The 18922-nt window shown below is 38.4% G+C and overlaps 1 protein-coding gene across 33 annotated transcripts in view; it reads right to left on the bottom strand.

Annotated features, from left to right (window-relative positions):
* The window catches only part of Dtna (dystrobrevin alpha), a 315681-nt gene that overhangs the window by 14709 nt on the left and 282050 nt on the right, over positions 1-18922 (bottom strand). For 24 of the 33 annotated variants that reach the window (XM_048806343.1, XM_048806342.1, XM_048806340.1 and 21 more), the window contains 2 exons: positions 13118-13214; positions 1168-1327 (listed from right to left, as the gene is read on the bottom strand). In XM_048806343.1, coding sequence (XP_048662300.1) covers positions 1168-1327; positions 13118-13214 — 257 coding nt within the window. Of the gene's footprint in view, positions 1-1167; positions 1328-9668; positions 10934-13117; positions 13215-18922 lie in introns of those variants that run through there. The other 9 variants (XM_048806362.1, XM_048806363.1, XM_048806364.1 and 6 more) reach the window with 1 other exon arrangement.

Below are 18922 nucleotides of genomic sequence, written 5' to 3' on the forward strand. Positions count from 1 at the left end.
CCCCTCAAAACAGAGTAAAGTCTATCATTCTTTCCCATTAAAATATGTTAAGGTATTACCCCTATACATGGAGGATGAGAGCGTCTGTTTCCTCCCCTTCTGGCTATTTTTGCATATTTTTGATGCTCAAAAGCATTTTAAAAATATTGTTAGGCAAAAGATGATATTGAAGATTTGTGTTTCTTTTGTTTTAAATATTTATTTTTTAGTTATAGTTGGACACAATATCTTTATTTTATTTATCCATGTGGTGCTGAGGATCGAACCCAGGGCCTCCCATGTGCGAGGTGAGCGCTTTACCACTGAGCCACAAGCCCAGCCCTGAAGATTTGTGTTTCTACAGTTATTTTTGAATGAGTTTCCTTGAGTCTGTTTTTGTCCTTTGATTTTGTTTATGCTTCCTTTTGTTTTAAAACATGAGTCAACTATGTTTCTCTTCTCTTTAGATCTTTGTATGAGAACCTGGAAGATGGTTCATGATATATTACTCATGTCAAGAAGATGCAAATTGTAGACCAAAATACAGTGCTTGATCTGATTTTTGTAAAAAAAAATAATAATATGTGTCCTACACACATACAAATATATGTATTTATGTACAAAGCAAAAGCTTTGTACATAAACAAATTGAAAGGATGTATAGGAGGAACTTTTCTGTTGTTGTTTTGTTGCTCTATAAATTTAAAAAGTGGTTGTAGGTAGCGCGCTCGCCTGGCATGCGTGCGGTCCTGGTTCAATCCTCAGCACCACATACAAACAAAGATGTTGTGTCCGCCAAAAACTGAAAAAAAATATTAAAATTCTCTCTCTCAAAAAAAATTTTTTTAAAAAAAAGTGGTTGTAGGAAAGTTTTAAGTCACTTGCCTTGGGGGGCCCTCCTGTAGGTATAGAATACTGGTTATCATCTCCACCCCTCTTTGCCCTCCTCTGCTGGAGGCCTAACTTTGCGGTTCCATATCACAAGGCAATGATCCCCCTCTTTAGGACATCTCCACAGACAATCTATAAAATGACAGTGAGTTCTCTGATACCCTGGAGTGTCCACATGTGGCAATGGCGGGTAACTGTCCACCACTCAATGGATCTTGGTGACCTATTTGCCCATTAAAAGGAAACCACAGCAAAATAAAATAAAATAAAATAAAACAGTTTGTGCAAACCACTTACTTTGTGCAAATGCCTCCTGTACATCTCCCCCGACCCCTGTGAGAGAGTCCTGAGGCGCATGCGTCGGGGTGGAGCAGGTGGACACGGACCGGATGGGCATGGGGATCGGCCTGCTGATGGTGTGGCTGGGGGAGGAGCGCGGAGAGCCTGCCCCCTGGGTCTGGGGAGACAAGGTGAGTCATTAATTTGTTTTCCCAAGAAAATGCCATATGCCATCTCAGTGCCTTGGTTCAATGTTAAACACAGTGAAATTCCAAAGCAGGAAGAAATCTTAGGTCATTGAGTAGGTAATCTTAAACCTGGGTTGCAGGTGTGGATAATTTAGGATCCTATTTTCATATAAATCTGAAATTTGGGTTAAATATTGAAAGTTAACAATATTAGTACAGCACTGTTCTATAATATAGGAGATGTATACATATGATGAAGCTGTTGTTAAACAGAGATAATAATTACAAGGTGTGTATTTCCTCCTTAAAGGAAGTTCTATGTAGAATAAAAACATATTGAGGGGAATGTTTTAAATACAAAGTAGGAGACTATTTGAAATGGATGCAGAATATTTGCTTCCTGAATGTTCAACCTGTCTTCCCTGGTATCATCTTCAGGGACAAATTTAAAGTTTAAATCATGTCTTGCTGTATTGTGCATATTAAGTCTCAAATTAGGAATCAAATGAAGTATAAATTGTTTAATCTTTATTTTACAGTAAAAGCTGATTTTGTCAAATTACTCTGAGACTCAGGGATTTGAATGGGGAAGACAAAAAAAGAAATCTTGTTTTCTTTTTTCCCTTTGTTTAATTAAATTTATCTTTAAGTGGTACATGAAAATATAAAAATTGTAGATATTAATGTAATAACCATGTAAGGTTGTGATCTATGTATACATTGGGTAACGGTTGAATCAGGTTAAACATATCTGTTTTCTCAAGCATTTTATCATTTTTTCAAAATCCTGTTTTTTTGAAATACACAGTAAACAGGGTACAGTAGGGTGCTTTCGTCATCCTCCTGTACAATAGCACAGCAGATCTTCTTACTCCTATCAAGTTGTAATGTGGTACCTACTGATCAACCTTTTCCCATCCCTCACTTTCCCCTACTCTCCCCAGTCTCTGCTTCCTACTTCTGTAAAACCAACTTTTTAATAATTGACATATGAGTGAGATCATGCATTACTTGTCTTTCTGTGTCTGGTTTATTTCACTTAACACAATGATCTATCTCCAGTTCCTTCCATGTTGTTGCAAATGGCATGATTCCATTTTTTATGGCTAAGTAGTATTCCACTGTGTACATGTACCACATTTTCTTTATCTGTTCATTAATTGATACTTTCCATCTCTTGGAATAGTTCTACAATAAACATGAGAGTGAAGATGTCTCTTTGACATACTCCTTTCACTTCCTTTGGATAAATATTCAGTCATGGGATTGCCTATCATATGACAGTTCTATCTTTAATTTTGTGAAGAATCTCCATACTATTTTCTACAATGACTGTACTAATTTACACTCCCATCCACAGGGTGCAAGTCCTCCCTTTTGTTTACATTCTCTCCAGCACTTATTATCTTTTGTCTTTTTGGTATCTGCCATTCTTTCTGGAGTGAAGTAATATCTCATTGTGATTGGGGGTTGCAGAAATCGTGGTTTCTAACTGTTGGTTACTGTTTCCTGCAGAAAATGTCCTTCACCTCTGAGAAAGCAGTATTATAGCAGAGTGAGAATAATAAGATTTTAAAAGAAGTAAAGATAAAAGAAAACAACTAAAAGCCCCTTTTCTCTGCATTTGCACTTGGCATGAAAGCTTTCTGAGATGTTGTTTCTACAATGAGGTCCCTTGGAAATAGTCTCTCTGTTTTAATAATTAGTAGCCAAAGGAAGACAATCAAGCATGCATGTAAGAAAATGCAAGGAGACCCTCAAGTGCAAACACAACCGACTTGGGGGTCCACACCAGTTCCATCCCAGCCTGCCATTTGGCCAAACTACCGTGAGAACTCTCCCATAGCGAGGCCCACAGATTCATCATAAAGCCATCCAAACTCCTAGACATGCACTGCGAGAGCAATGGTCTGGAATATTCTATTTAGATCCTTGCTTTGGGTTCAGCTGCTTGCAGTTAAAAACACACAACATCAATCTTGAAAATGCCATGCCGTTAGCTCTCCAGGGCTCAGCATCACACACAATTGTCAAATATATAAATTGAAGAAAACCCCAGAATTTAAAATGAAGCAAACCAGAACAGAGCACAGAAAAAACTCATGTGGTGCCCAGAGGGCGGAGGATCCATTCCTTCCCTCTCAACAGTACCTTGCAATGGTCTTTCCAGGCCCGGGAGAGAGAACTTTGCTGGTTTGCGATGCTTTGCAGCCTGCTTTCCTCAGCCTGCTTAAGGAGGGGTCTGGTTTCCCCAGAAACATTGCAGCTCAGCCCCATGGCCTTGAAACCCTGTGAGCTCCTGCTGTGTCCCCAGCTTCCCATGCCAGTAATAAATAACTCCATATTCGAGTCATGCTTTATGATATTCAAAGGGTTTTACAGATATACACATTGATTTCTCTCCATGACCCTATGAAGTAGGAATTATTCCTCTAAATATGCAGCTATGGATTCCAAGGCTCAGAGAGTGAAAAGAATTGCTCTTAGGAGATGGAGCCCGAGTGGCAGTGCTGGTAGCTGACACAGTGCTCTGGGCTAGAGGAGGGACTGTGGTTGGTGAAGTGTCCCTCAAAGGAGACAGATGTTGGTTAGGTGGTCTGAGTGTTCCCTAGCTGGACCACCTCTCCTGTGCATTCTTTCCAATCCAGGGCCCTTAGCAGGGTCCCTGGGTCTTTCCTCTCTGTCCTCTTTACCAAAGAACTAGTCACTAGGGTGTCGGGACTGGAGATGGGAAGTGGGGCAGAGTACTTGTAGAAGTGGTCTCTTCTTGGCCTCTCAACTCTAGGAACCAGATTCTTGGTAGGAAGTTCACAATAATAACAGAATTTCACTTCTTTTTTTTTTTTTTTTTTTTTTGGTGCTGGGGATCAAACCCAGGGCCTTAAGCATGCAAGGCAAGTACTCTACCAACTGACTATATCCCCAGCCCTAAAATTTCACTTTCGTATGTAATTTACAGTGCATAAACATTTTTAGACACATTGTTTTGTCCCATTTTCTAATATAGTAGTAGAAATTATAATTTATTTAAATAGCAATTTGCAGTCTGTCTTTAACACCCCTCCCCCAATACTTCACTTAATCCTCCTAACAACCAAATAAGTTATTATGATTCCTGTTTTACAGATTGACAGACTGAGGTTCCAAGGGGAGAACTGTGTTACCCAAGGTCTCTGAGCTAGTGATTGGCAGAGATAAAAAGGACCCCCAGCCTTAGCCCCTGGACTACAAACCTGGGCTTTTCCACAGCAGCTCAGCTGCTTCTCAGGATTGTGAATGTTGTCATCATCACATGCTTCTGTCTGTGGTACACTCAGCCTAGAAAGATTTAGTGAGCTGCAGGCCGAGAAGGGTGCAGGCACAGCCCCACGAGGGTGTGCTGTTGGAGAGGGTCCTCATCGTGGGGAGATGTAGGTGTTCAGGGTGGCAGGAGGGCCTTTGGCTGCTTATGGATCAGTACAGAAGTATAGGCCCCCAATCTCTTCTCTGTAATTTTGATACCCCTTGCCAACAAACTATTGCTTCCTAATGAATTGGGCTCTAATGGGACGTGAAGCTATGGATACGATATTTGCATAACACTGCCTTTCAGAGACCTGAAAACTTCTGAATTTGGGGACCTCACAATTTCAGAGATGGGCTGTGGACCATATTTCAATATTTCAGTAGTTGTACTGGGGCTGTATTGACCCCAGCCCTGCTTACACCTGTTATGTCAGGTTCTCTGGCACAGGATGCTCATGGGGCTCTTCCCTTTAGCAGCATTTGTAACTGAGATGTACATCTGGCCCTTCCGCCTTTCTTTCTGTGAGCCTGTCCCCTGCTCTCAGTGTGCTGGGCTCCCAGGTGTCTGAGGCCCAATGCCTCCCTGCTTAGTGTCTGATCTTCAAAGCCAGCTAGCCCTAAGAATCTGCCTGATTCTTTTCCCTGAAACTCCCATTAGTGGTTCTGTGATAAGAGAAAAATAATTGACTGTGGTTCTGTGTTAAGGGAAAAACAATTGACTGAATCTAAATTACACCAATGTGTGAATGACTAATAGCTACCATCTCCCAAATGAATCCCTAATTGGAGCAATTTCAAGCAGTCTGATTATGTGAAGAATTTAGGTGGAAGATTCTGTGTGAAAAGATTCAGCTGCATCTTTCCTGCAATTTTCAACTCCGAGGCATGTCCAGCCTTATGCAGACTTCTGGGGGCAGGATGCTAACTGCCTGGGTGATCCTGGCCCCATCTCTTCGTCGGAGCAGTTTGATGAATGGTACCTTCCTAGCACTGGTGTGGAAAACACCTTCTCTGTTCTTCCTTTCTGTTCCATTCTTGTAGGGCCATTAGGAAAGGGCAGAGGCCTGCTGGCATTGGGGCATATCAGTGATGATGTCACTGAGTTTCATTTTCACAGGTGATGACCCCTGTAGAATGGTGGCCTCTAGCTGGGTCATGAAGCGTGGTTATCTGCTACCAACTTCAGAAGACTTAGAGTGAATAATCCCTGTGAGCATGCTTCCTTGGAAATTACTCCATGATTAATGGTGCAAAGACTTAGGGGACAATGGTCCATGCAGATCAATATATAGATCTAAAGTTCCCTAGGAGAGAGTTGATTTATTGAAGAAGGAAAACATATATCACACTTGGCAAATTTTAAAATAGCTCTCTTCCTAGAGAATAAATGAAAAATTAATTTCCACACACCATCCTCTGGGTCCACTCAACCTGCTATTGTATCAATTTTTAAAAAGTCTGACAAGATCCATAAATTTTTTGATTTTTTTTTCCAGGAAGTATTTTGGTTTCTACTCAGCTCTAGAAAGGAAGGGTTCTTCAAGCAAAGGGGCAGCAGTCTAACTGCTGAACAGCCCACCCTGACGGTAAGGCAGGGCATTATGCAGCCCACTCCCCAAGTCCTGTAAAGGCTGCCTCCAGGTCTGGCTAACAATTCAGCCTGGTCATGCCTGGTGGTACCTCACAGCCTGGGAAGGCACAGCAAAGCAATGTGGCACATTCACTGTCATCCTTTCCTCCAATACATGTTCACCCACTGTCATTGTACTGCTGGGATTTCTATACTATGGCTTCTTAAAGGGAAGGATGTATACAAAGTGTTGTGGGATACAGAGGAGGTGGTTCATTCTGACTGGTCTGGCAGTGGGAATTATTCCACTTGAGTCCAAACAAAGGATATCCAGGCAGGAGAGACCAAGTATTGAGAGAAAAGTACCTGGGTTTTGGACTAGCCTGAGCAAGGCATGGGATGTGTGAGGGGTATTTTGGGATGGTGGAGAGGCCAGTGGAGCCAAAGCACCAGATTCCCTGTGGGGAGTAAAGAAAAAAATGAGGTAGAGAAGGGGGAGGAGCCACTCTTGGGAAATTCAGTGTAGACTTTATTCTGAACTAGAAGAGGAGGTCCGTTGTCTTCGGAGGTTTTTAAGAAGAGAAATTCTTTTTATTTTCTAGAATTAGTTAATGAATCCCAACTTTTATTTATTTTTTTTTAAAAGAAGATCGGCACAACTGAAAAGGTACATTTTAAACACTAGATATTAGTGTTTATACTGCTGATGATCATCTATGAGATGAATTATTACCTCCTTCAATTTTTATTGGTCCATGACTTCATGGAAAACCCACCAAAGAAAATGACCAAAAAAAGAAATAAAGGAAGGAGAAACCCAGGCTGTCAAAACCGGTCCTTTCTGGTCTGGTCATATTCTAGAGTGTGTTTGGGAGTAATTGGAACCTGAGTGACAAGAATTTCCTGAGTTAATTGGACCACCCAGTTTAAACAGGGAAGAGAATGTGGACAGGAGATGGAATTGGGAATGATATTTGACAATTTTTTTCTCCACTAAATTGGAATAATTGTACTGTTCAATGAAATATCAATGTACATACATTATTCTCCCAAATGAGGAACAATTTGATTCTAAAGTCTATAGTTTTCAAAGTAAATCTTTACTATAAATTCAAAAAGAGAATTCACTGCAAATAAACACAAACTTTATTTTGATCCTTGACTAAAATACACATCCTGTGCCAATTAGCTCTTTCAAACAAAAAAATGTGTGTTATAAATAAAACTTTCAGAGAAGATCTTGGAGTTCTTGTTGAACACGGTGCAGAAAGTTTGACACTTTCAGCATTTTTCGGTATTGGCTGTTCAAAAATGTCTCCTCTGACATGAGTGATAGCAATGCTCTGAAAATATCAGCATACCTAGGATGATATTTATGTTACCAGAAACAGGAAAAGAAAATCTTATTAGATTGCTCTATTACTTTTTCTGTTACAAGCACTTACAAGAAATATGAACAAATTTAAAGTCTATTCAAATTTCTTCTCCTGATGGAGATACTGTTTGTTAACTGAGTGAGTCTGTCTGTGTGTGTGTGTGTGTGTGCGCACTTGTGTAAACTATGGGTCCAATTTGAAAAGTTTATATATACTTAGATACATATAAATACATACATATATAGTTAAAGCTGACATCCATCTAGTATTTTTGCAGAGTGCTTTCATATCCATAATCTTTTAAAATACGTGAATTAATTCTATGAGCCATGTATTATCAGTATGTTCAAAATAAATTATCAGGAAGTTTATTTACTTACTCAAGGTCTTATAGCTGTAAGTGAAGAGCAGGAAGCACTGTGATACATGTCTAACCCTTGTAATTTTTTATAGAAATTTATTATTGAGACCTTACTTTCTAAACTCAAAGTCAGTCTGGCACATAATATTTGGAACTAGTAGTACACCAGAAACTCAGGAACATATTGTTATTGCAATTCCATCCCAGATGCTGCCTTCATTATTGAACTTTTTATGACTGTTCTTTTTATGGCTCCTTCAGTAAATCTTAAAGATACACAAAGAAGAAAGAGGGTAGGATAACTTCAATTCAAGTTTTGTAAAAAAGAAATTTATTGCTTGTGATACCATAATCATCATATTATATTACAGGCACTATTTTTTAAAAATTCATGTTCTCTCCTCAAGGGGGATAAATTCATGCATTACCCATAACAAGAAACAGTATAAGTAGGAATTATATATACCAGTATAATAAAACACTACATCGAACCACACAGACTTATGATAAAGCATGGAGAGGTTATTAAATCAAGCACAATTTGTTGTGTGGGGAGTTTTAAGTTTGATTTTACAAAGAAAATGTCCCCAAAGGGGAAAGGTTCATAAATAAAAATAGAATTTAGAAGCAGATACCAATCTAAAACCTCTAAATTCTCTCCTTAGATCATGTTATACCATGAGAAGTCTATAGATTTGAATGGCATTTGTTTTCTTTATAGAACTGCCTCTATAGGGCTGGGATTTATGGGATTCTGTCTTTAATTTGGACTGAAGGTCAGTATAAGGAACAGCCACATGAAATCTTTGACTGCATTTTTCCCTTTTATTTTGCAGTACTATTTCTATAAATTTCTCAGTGAAGACTGCCTTTTGTATCATATGCCACAGAAATTTTGTTCTGCTAAAGAGTGGTATTTCTGCACTGATGAAACCACGGATCATATTTCCCTTTTTTTTTATTTATTGCCAGAAAGCTCAGAGTAACATCCTTGTCCCTTATGATTAACATATTTGCATTTCCTCTTCCTTAGTTTTAGATTTTTCTATTTTCAATTTCACGGAATCCTTGTTTATATATTCTGTTGTAAGCTGCTCCAGGTCCTTTGTGAAGAAAGGCTTGAGCATAAAAGCAAATAGATAAAACAGGCAAGCAAAAATCTCTAAACACCCAGACAATGTTTAACTGACATCTGGGTGGTACTGATGCCCTCAGGTGCCAATGCTGCAGTACCCACTGCTGGCTGACCCTCCAAGATGCAGAGGCTGGAGGAGCTCTGGGGCTAAAGGTGAGGTGGCAGGGATACCACCCTAAGGGCACTGCCATGGTTTGGCTCTGTGCATCTACGTGTTTATAAACATCCTAGGTGAGGGAGCCTCTCAAGAATGTGCTGCCTGGGGATGGTAGAAAAGGGATCCCATGGGAAAGGGTTGAAGCTGGGCTGATCAACTACAGTATAATTGCCCTCTCTCTCCCCCAGAAGGGGGGGAAGGTTATATTTGAGCAGTATTTTTTTTCTATGCACATGCAAAAGTAAGAGACAGGAAAGAAAAGAGGCTGTTTGCAACGAGAGGTATTACAAGTAAGGCATTTTTCTCTACCATGATCTAAGTGTGTTGAAAGTACAATAGCAATACTCTATGTATGCATTTAGGGGCAGTTATACAGGCTGTACAAGTGATGTGACCTTAACCCACGAGGACTGTCCCTCATTAAAATTTGACTTAAGCTTAGTAAAGTAATTGTTTTCACAAAGTACAAAATAACGTAGCACATTGTTTTTATTATCTGACATTACAGATTGATTTAACACTTTCCTTTTTTTTTTTTTTTACAGAACATGGGAATGAAGGGTAGAAATGTGTCCAGCATTTTTGCAAACATTCTTTGTTACACACAAACACACACAATGAAATATAGAAAAGAGCATACAGAAAAATTAAAAGGTAGGTTGATATCGGACAGGCTGTAGTTCTAATTGATCCATGGAAATAATGTGAAACTTTTTAATAACACTAGCAAGTGGCATATATTGTCATACATAGTTTGGTACATGCATGGGGCATTAAAGCTGCTTTTCTTTTGCTTTCATTTAATCTAATTATTATTATTATTTTTAATTATGCTGCTCCCTTTGCTGATCCTGAACCCGACCACAGGGTCAGACACAGGGGTCCATTTTAGGACATGGTTAGGGAGTTCACAATGCCCCTATATTCAGAAAATAAATGCGTTGTATCAGATTTGTGAAATCACAGAGCAGAAATGTTCTTGTGATAAGAGGAAGACTGAAAGTGAATTAATTTTTTTAGAGATTATTGTCAATCAACAGCTGAGATTCCATACTGGGAAAGAACCAAAAATATGGGAAGTGGGTAGTCAGTTACCGAGTACAGTCTTACATGATTGAGCACATTTTGGTGAGCAACGGGGGGAAAAGGCCTAATAATTATGTGATGAAAAGGGATTTAATTGCCTGATTCTTATAAAAAAGAGTTTCCAAACCATTTCAGTAAAATGGAAACGGAACTGAATATTCATGGTATGAGAGGATGTGGAGGTTCCCTTCTGTGTGCTGTGGGTTTTGGGATAACATTGACCTCTGTGTATCTCTAGTAACTGGGTCTTTCTATTAAGAGAGAGAGGTCTGATCAACAACCCCTAAAAGCTTAAATTGATTTGAAACTTCTATCTCTGGGGACCTAAAATGTTTCCAATAAAATCCAATTTGTTCCCTCTTCTAAAAGATGTAATAGGTCTTCTTTTGGTGCCAACAGCCATGATAGTTATAAAAGAAATGCCAAATTTTATAATTTCAATTCAAGCACTACCATTGAAAAGGAAGCAAATTAGTATGAGTTTTTTTTTTTTTCTTTCCAAACTGAAGCATGAACATACATTAGAGGCAAAAGCAATGAGAAAAACAGCAGGACGCAGGCCCCTCCACTGTTAGTTAAGACCTGCAGTAGGGGACATAACTTACTCCCTGCTTCAGTTCTTCTTCCTACAGAAAGATTGAATCGATAATAGTTAGATTACCCAGGGTTCCAGTTAGAGCAGGTACACAGTGTGCAGGAAGGCAAGATGGGGAAACATCAATGGCTCTAAGGCAGGTCCAGGCCTCTGCTACCTCAGGGACTCTATTTCCAAGCCTAAGTGTCTAAGTATTGGACACTACAGACCCAATCCCTTCTCACATGTCCAAGCATCTCTCAGCACCATCTGTCTATCTCAGTGCTTGCACATCTTGGTAAAAGGCTGTGTTGAGTTGGGCCAGGTTGATACCAAGATGGCTGGAAAATTAATAGACTCCTATCCCATTGTTTTCCTTGTCATGGTGACAGAAACTCTAGGAACACTAGTAGGGGACATTTTTGAAAGTTTCCTGCCATTTGGTGAAGGGCAGGATAGGTTCAGACCTCTTCATTGGATATATTTGGAAAGGGAAGCAGAAAAGAGCTTTTCTGTTGCATCTAATGAGATAATAGGCCAGAAACAGCAGAAGGTTATTAATGATCTAGTCCTGTCTTACCATAGATAGGTGGCAACCCTGAATTCTACACTTTGTCGGTCTAAAGCACTTGAGTGAAATAAAACATTCCCCAAACAGATTATTAGAGAGGACACAGATGGCATAAAAAAATTTAACTAAGGAATAAAACAGTAAAGAAAAACAAAGAAATATATGTTACAAGAATAGTGTCTGGAGATTTTAAAAGAAGTTTATTAATGAAATACAAGGAAAGAAAGGATAAAAGGAAAGAAAGAATGGAAAAGAAAGGATATAAAGTAAAGAAAGAAAGAGGAAGAAAAAAAGAAGAAAAGAAAGGTGATACAGAAATAACAAATGATGGTGTTTGGGGTATAGGGGGACCCTTGGCTGCAAGTCAGGACATCCTGCCTCCTGGGAGCTGCCCAGAGATACACCCTTCATTGTTCTCCCATCACAAGTTCCAGTTCTGCCTTTGGAATGTGGCAGGTCCAGTCCCTGCTGGCCAAGCCTGATTGCATCAGACAGATGACCACATGGCATGGGCACTTCTGGGCTGACTGTGGACACGTGGCCATAATTTGTATGAAAAGTAATTTCATGTATTCTGATGAAGGAAATAGGCTTTATCAAAGAAGGAATGCCACTTCCAACGAGAATCATAACAGATTATAGCACTCTGTAGAGGACTTCCGCAGATCACTTTATTAAACACTCTATCTACAGAAGAGTAAGGAAATATTCCCATTTATAGCTCGTATTTGAGACCCTTATAAGTCACGTGAAAAAGTCATACAAATGGGATAAAATATTTTACTGAAGTTATTCATCTTTTTTTTTGTACCAGGAATTGAACCCAGGGGTGCTTACCCTTTGATCCACATCTCCAGCCCCGCCCCCTATTTAAATATATATACAACTATTGTTTCATTTCATACTCAGAAGAGAACTTTGAGGTGGACAGGATGACTATTATCATTCCCATGGTACGAATTAAAATTAAAAAGTGAAGTGTCACTTGTGCTCTTTTTTCCCAGTGATGGTGATCCACTTCGCCACCACTGTGGTCTAGGTAGGTGGGGTAAAATTTGTGGAAAAGATGGGGTTTTAGTTGCANGATATATATATATATATATAAAATTATTATTTTTTTATTTAGAGACAGGGTCTCACTGAGTTGCTTAGGGCTTCACTAAATTGCTGAAGCTGATCTTGAACTCTCGATCCTCCTGCCTTAGCCTCCCAAACTGCTGAGATAACCTAGCTAAGTTATTCCTTTTAATAAAATTATAATCACCAAGATTGTCTAGTGGCTATATCTTATTTTTCTGAATTAGACATTAGCCTTTGTTCAATTTGGTCAGAACTGCTGAAAGTGATCAAATATAAAATATTTCTAAATGAATCCCATTTTATTACTTTCAAGGACATAAAGGAACTAGAAATAAGCCAAGAAAAAGTTTCCCATAAAGGTCCTGGGTCCAGGAAAAGGTGAGAATGAGCTCTATAAAATTGACTACTATTGTTGCAAGGGTCTAAGAAATAGTTCCTTATCTGAGTTTGTAACAACATTTGGGGGAAAATCACATGTAGGAAATGGAAAAGCAAATTGAAAATTGTACATTATGTACAAAAAACTTACAAATGCAATAACACAAATCGTAATAGTTCTGGGAAACATTTATTGAAATGTCTTACCTTTAGTAGCTTCATGAGACCTTCCAATTGGACCATTAACTCTCTTCGGCTCTCCTGGAGAGCAGACATTCTCTGTTCCAGCTCATCCTTGCGTTGTCTGAGAAAGAAACAATTGTCATTAGAAATAGCATTCAATTCACTGAGCTAATCACATTTCCCAATTTTGTGGGACCAGTAGACTATCAGAAAACAGCATTGCTGGTTCTCTGATATGGTTATCAGGCAGGTAACTGTCTTCAAATGAATGAACAATTGCAGTTTGAGGTGTACTTTTATTTGTTAAAGTCATACAAAATTATAGAGAACTTAACATGAGACATTTAATGAAATATTAAATAATCATTTAATGAAATATTTTAAAAATGCTTACGATAGAGCAGGTCCCATTCTGTGCCATTGCCTTCTCTTGACAAAATAACAACAGTAACAACAAAACCCAAATACCAAATTGTCACTGAAAAGGACCAATCCTACAGATTCTCCAAACCAAGGTACCTTTTGTAAATTCACAGAAAATATGGATTACCTCAGTATTTGGAAATCTGATTTATAAATGTACTTTTAAAATCTGTTCCATCCTCAGTATGTAACATGGTACCCTTCAGAGGTGAAATATTAATTGAGCATACTTATTATAATCAATCTACTTGGTTTAAGTTTGATTTGATAAACTCAAGTCAGAATAAAGTAGTTCCTACATAATTGTTCTACAACTGAAAAAGACATATGAGATGTGTTTAATTTTGTTTTGTTTTTCTGGACTTGTATTAAACTGTCAGCAATAATGTAAACCACTAAGGACAACCTACACTCTCCCATTTATGTTGACACGAAGAAGCACCAAAAATATCTTTAACAGGGGAAAGAAATGAAACGGTAAGGAGAAAAATATTAATGGTTCACATTTCTGAAGGCTATGTATGCTTTCTGAACCAACTTTTGAGTCCATTATTTCAAGGTCATTGAGTAAGTAACATATATACTTTTTCCTTGCCCCGAAGACTTCTGTTTGAATTTTAAATATTAGAGCTTATATTCTAAAAATGTGTGGATGCCTTAACCATGTATGTGTGAATGAACATGGCTGTCTCAATGGCACAGATACCATATTAAGTAGAGCTATCACAGGGACCTTGAAATAAAAACTGACAATATAAAAATGTCACCATGAGTTAGGTCTGTGACTCATTCAGTTGAAAGATATTTATAGGAAGACAGGTTAGAGGTATAAATGAGACATTTCTTATTTGCTTTCATATAGGCTTTTTCTACAATAAATTATAAATTTAAAATTTATAAAATTCTCAATCCTTTCTGAATATATTTTTATTTTTAGCTTTTCTTGCTACTCATGGCTTACTCATGAAGTGCTTCTTCCTTTAATTTCCTTTATAGTTGTCTCTTTTCTGAATCCAGAGGTTCAGGAACATCATAATTTTGTAGACTTTAGTGGTTTCTTATTTTAGCCTGTCTCCTTGGGCTGAAGCATTCTAATTTTGTAAGTCTTGCCCCATTCAAAAATATTCTTCAACGGCAAAGTCATTGACTGTTTTTCCTTGACCTTGTGTGCTCATGGTGTTCCAGATACACTCACAAAAGACTTCGGACACGAGTAGGTAGTGTTTCTGATTTATTTCCAGTTTTCGTCTTAAGACTACTTTATAATTTTTTGCCCATTTGCCACAAGAACACCTTGAGAAGGTCCAGGCAAAATCCTAACATTGTAGGGAAGAAATACTAAGGGAGGCACTAGGCTCTATTATAAAAAGTTGATGTGCATTAACTTATAATCAGTCAACATTAAAATAATCTCATTGTACATTTATTTTACAGTACTTATCTTTTAAAATATGGCATTTAATTCAATTAAAATCATTTCATAATGCCTTTTCTCAATCTTCTCTGTAAGAGTTTACATCAGTGGTTACCAATTGTGAATCCAATAACAAATCTGCAATGTAGCCTTCACCATTCTTCACCATGAGAAAATAAAGATGAAAAAATGATTTTATTTTCCTACAGCTAAATGTATTCTTCTTTAAAGGAATGCCTTTTTTCCCACCCTGAAATTCTGTCAGACAATAATATATATTCATACTAAACTTCCTGTATTTGAGGATAGTAATGTGATTATATAATTTTTTTCTTAGAAAACACACACACACTGAGGAATAAAGAGGTATGATGGGCTGGGGATGTGGCTCAAGTGGTAGCGCACTCGCCTGACATGTGTGGGGCACTGGGTTCCATCCTTAGCACCACATAAGAAAAAAAAATAATAAAGATGTTGTGTCCACCAAAAACTAAAAAATAAATATTAAAAAATTCTCTCTCTCTCTAAAAAAAAGAAGAGGTATGATATCTGATATCTGCAACTTTTATTTAACATCTGTGAATTTCAGTTCCCTCATTTGTAAAAGGAGTGTAATAATATTGTCTATCTCCCAGCTTTGTTATGGCAATGATATGGAACAGTGCATGGAGAGCTTAGCACATCATACATGTCACACTAGCAAATAGAAATGCCTGTTATAGAACCACATCTGGGCTGGAAATGTGGCATTCAGTTTCCTTGTGGTCAAAGTAAAAACGGAAACATGATCATTTAGAAAGTCAGAGATTTTAAGATAAAAATAAAACTATTCATTCATGAGAAGCAAGGCTCCACTCCTCTCTCCCTCTCCCCTGTCCCCAGCTGCTAGACATTTCTCCAGTTGGTTTCTTGGTAAGAGGTTCAGGAAGGATGTAGTGGAGGGGCCCTCTATGGCAGCTACAGTAAGGAGTTCCTGTGGCTGCCTCACACTGCCACCTCTCAGTGGGAGCCAAGGCCAAGGGAACTTTGCAAGAGGCCACTCTTTTGGAGCTCTTTGAAAGTCTGAAATGACACAAGGATAAAAGGATAACCAGAACAGGGTTTCTTAATCTGGTGTCGGGGCATCTGTGAAATCCTTAAATTGTGAAAATGTTCAGCACAGAGTAGGTAGTTTATAAGCATCTAGAGAGACAGCCTTCAAGGGAGGCTACTTCTTCCTTCAGGTAGAAGAAGTGTGTAGAATGTGGAGGCAGGGGAAGCAAGACAGCTGGCTTTTCAGATGACAGGAAAGCCAATGGCACAAAAGTTCATGGCAAATCCAGACTCCTTAGTGCAGCCTTGGGCTCAGCTGGAGTCACAGGATGCCCACAAGTCAGGGCCAGGAGGGTGGTCAGATTTATCAGTCTATTCCAAGATGACCCATTAAGGAGGGAAGAAATATCAGAAAATGGACACAAGTCTCTTCAGATGACTTCCTGGACTCTCTCTCATATGAAATGGAATACTTTCAGAAACAAAGGCTAGATGGGGCAACCAATGAAACTGCTTATGAAAAATTTTTAGTCATCTCCCATGGAGCATAGGGTGCACAATGGAAAAGATTAAAAAAAAATTCAGGCAGAGACTACACTGACCCTGGAAGAAGAATGACTACTCTATTTCCATCTGGGGTTTTTTTGGTTCTCTTTCTGTGTATATTAGATTTAATTTCCAACTTGTGAGTGCGGAGGACCTCCATGACCTTATTTGACAATGGAGAGTTAATAGGGACTCACTTTTAAATGCCTTTAGTGAAGATGATATAAAACATCACTTTTTCCTTCTTTTCATTTCCACCTCTTCTAGGTAAAGTGTAGTAGAATGTGTAGGAATGTCTAGTACATGGCATTGAGGGCAGGGCAGAAAGCATATAGGCTGAGAAGGAAGAATTTCTGTTTCTTTTGTTAAATTAATTTGTTACCCAAAAGTATGAAGTGATCTCTCCCCATTGAACAGCTCCATAAGCTGCAGGTTCTGCAGATGTCTTTCCCACAAGAGAAGCCTTTACAGGATCTGCTCCAGTCACGGGCTTGGGAGAGGCACAGTGGATCCCAGCAGAAGAGAAGGTACTCATGGTATCACCTCTGAAAAGCAGGGTTGGGATAGAAACCCCAGAAACATCCACGACTGTAATCAATAAGGATTTGGTAAAATCCAAACACAGTCACACAGAACCTGCTTCATTCAGTTTCTTTGTAGGGAGGAAGAAAATAGCACTAGTTCTGATAAGGGTTTCTGAGAAGAGGCATCTGTATTTACTATAAAACGTCTGTTTCAGAGTTATAGATATATACCTGGAATGTACTTGGCACCCTACAGAAGGATAAAAAAAGGTAATTCTTGCTAATTAAAAGTGTCTTGTGAAAGCTCAAGATGCCATTTCTGAGAGGGAATGCCTTTGAATTTATGCTTGTGTTGTTTCATACACAGATACATTTGAGTAGCTGCCATATTCAAGGCATAGTGCTCAGCCGGTCTGATGAGGTGGAGAAGGGGCATCCACACTGAGGCTTGTATTTAACACTGTGGGAGTAAATGGGGGCAACTCTGGCCCTAATCTAAGGCCAGCTACTCTCAGCTGATTCTGAGAATGTGCTGAAACTCAGGGGTTGAGTCAGATGGCTCTCCAGGTCCCTTTCAACCCACATATTCTATTATGACAGACAAGACAAAGCTTTTTCATTCATTTGCAGAATAAGAAGGTATGATGACTAATTTTTGAAATCTGTATGTAAAGCTATCAGGGATCATGATTTAGACAAATGGTTGCCTTTTATGAATTACATGTAAAATTTCAAATTTAGAAATCTGTGATGTTTATGCAGCTGTTGATGTGTTTGTTTTGTGAAAAATTTGTAACATCAACATGCTGTTAATAATACAAACAACTAAAAAAGCTGAGTTAAAATTTTTTTCCCAGTGAGATTTTTCTTTCTGATCTAATGGATTATTTCCTTTATTTGTATCTACTAAAAGAATAACAGCAATTCACAATAGCCAAGCTTTGGAACCAACCTAGATGCCCTTCAACAGATGAATGGATAAAAAAATGTGGTATATAAACCCAATGAAATATTACTCAGCTATAAAGAAGAATGATATTATGGCATTTGCCAGTAAATTGATGGTGGAAGTGGAGAATATCATGCAAAGTGAAATAAGTCAGTCCCAAAAAAACCAAAGGTCGAATATTCTCTCTGATATGTGGATCCTAACCCATAACAAGGGAGGGTAGGGAGGGAAAGTAGAGAAGTTCATTGGAGTAGACAAAGGGAAATGAAGGGAAGGGTAAGGGGATGGGAATAGGAAATACAGTAGAATGAATTGGACATAACTTTCCTATGCTCATATGTGAATACATGACCAGTGTAATTCCACATCATGTTCAGCCACAAAAATGGGAATGGGATCAAAATTGTAAGGGGTTGCACTCCATGTATGTATAATATATCAAAATATACCCTACTATCATGTATATCTAAAAATAACAAATAAACAAAAAGAATAACATAAACTTCTTTCCAAATTGCCCAAATATCAGCAATTAGGTCTATCCTATTAAAAACCAAACATCTGGGTGTTGTGGCATGCATATACAATTCCAGCAACTTGCTCAGGCAGGAAGATTAAAAGTTCAAGGTCAACCTCAACAATTTAGCAAGATCCTCTCTCAGAATAAAATAAAAAAGGGGTGAGGATGTATTTCAGTGGTAAAATGCCCCTGGGTTCAATCCCCAGTAAAAATATAATAATAATAACAACAACAATAAAAAGAAAGAAAGAGAGAAAGAAAGAAAGAGAGAAAGAAAGAAAGAAAGAAAGAAAGAAAGAGAGAAAGAAAAAGAAAGAGAAAGAAAGAAAGAAATATTGGCGGTTATAGTGGCTCAGGGCCATTTCCCGGCTAGACACTGTTAGGCCATATTCCGAATCTCGAACATTCGTATGCCCTGCGG

This window comes from Marmota marmota, unplaced genomic scaffold (assembly GCF_001458135.2).
Source record: "Marmota marmota marmota unplaced genomic scaffold, marMar, whole genome shotgun sequence".
Taxonomy (NCBI): domain Eukaryota; kingdom Metazoa; phylum Chordata; class Mammalia; order Rodentia; family Sciuridae; genus Marmota; species Marmota marmota.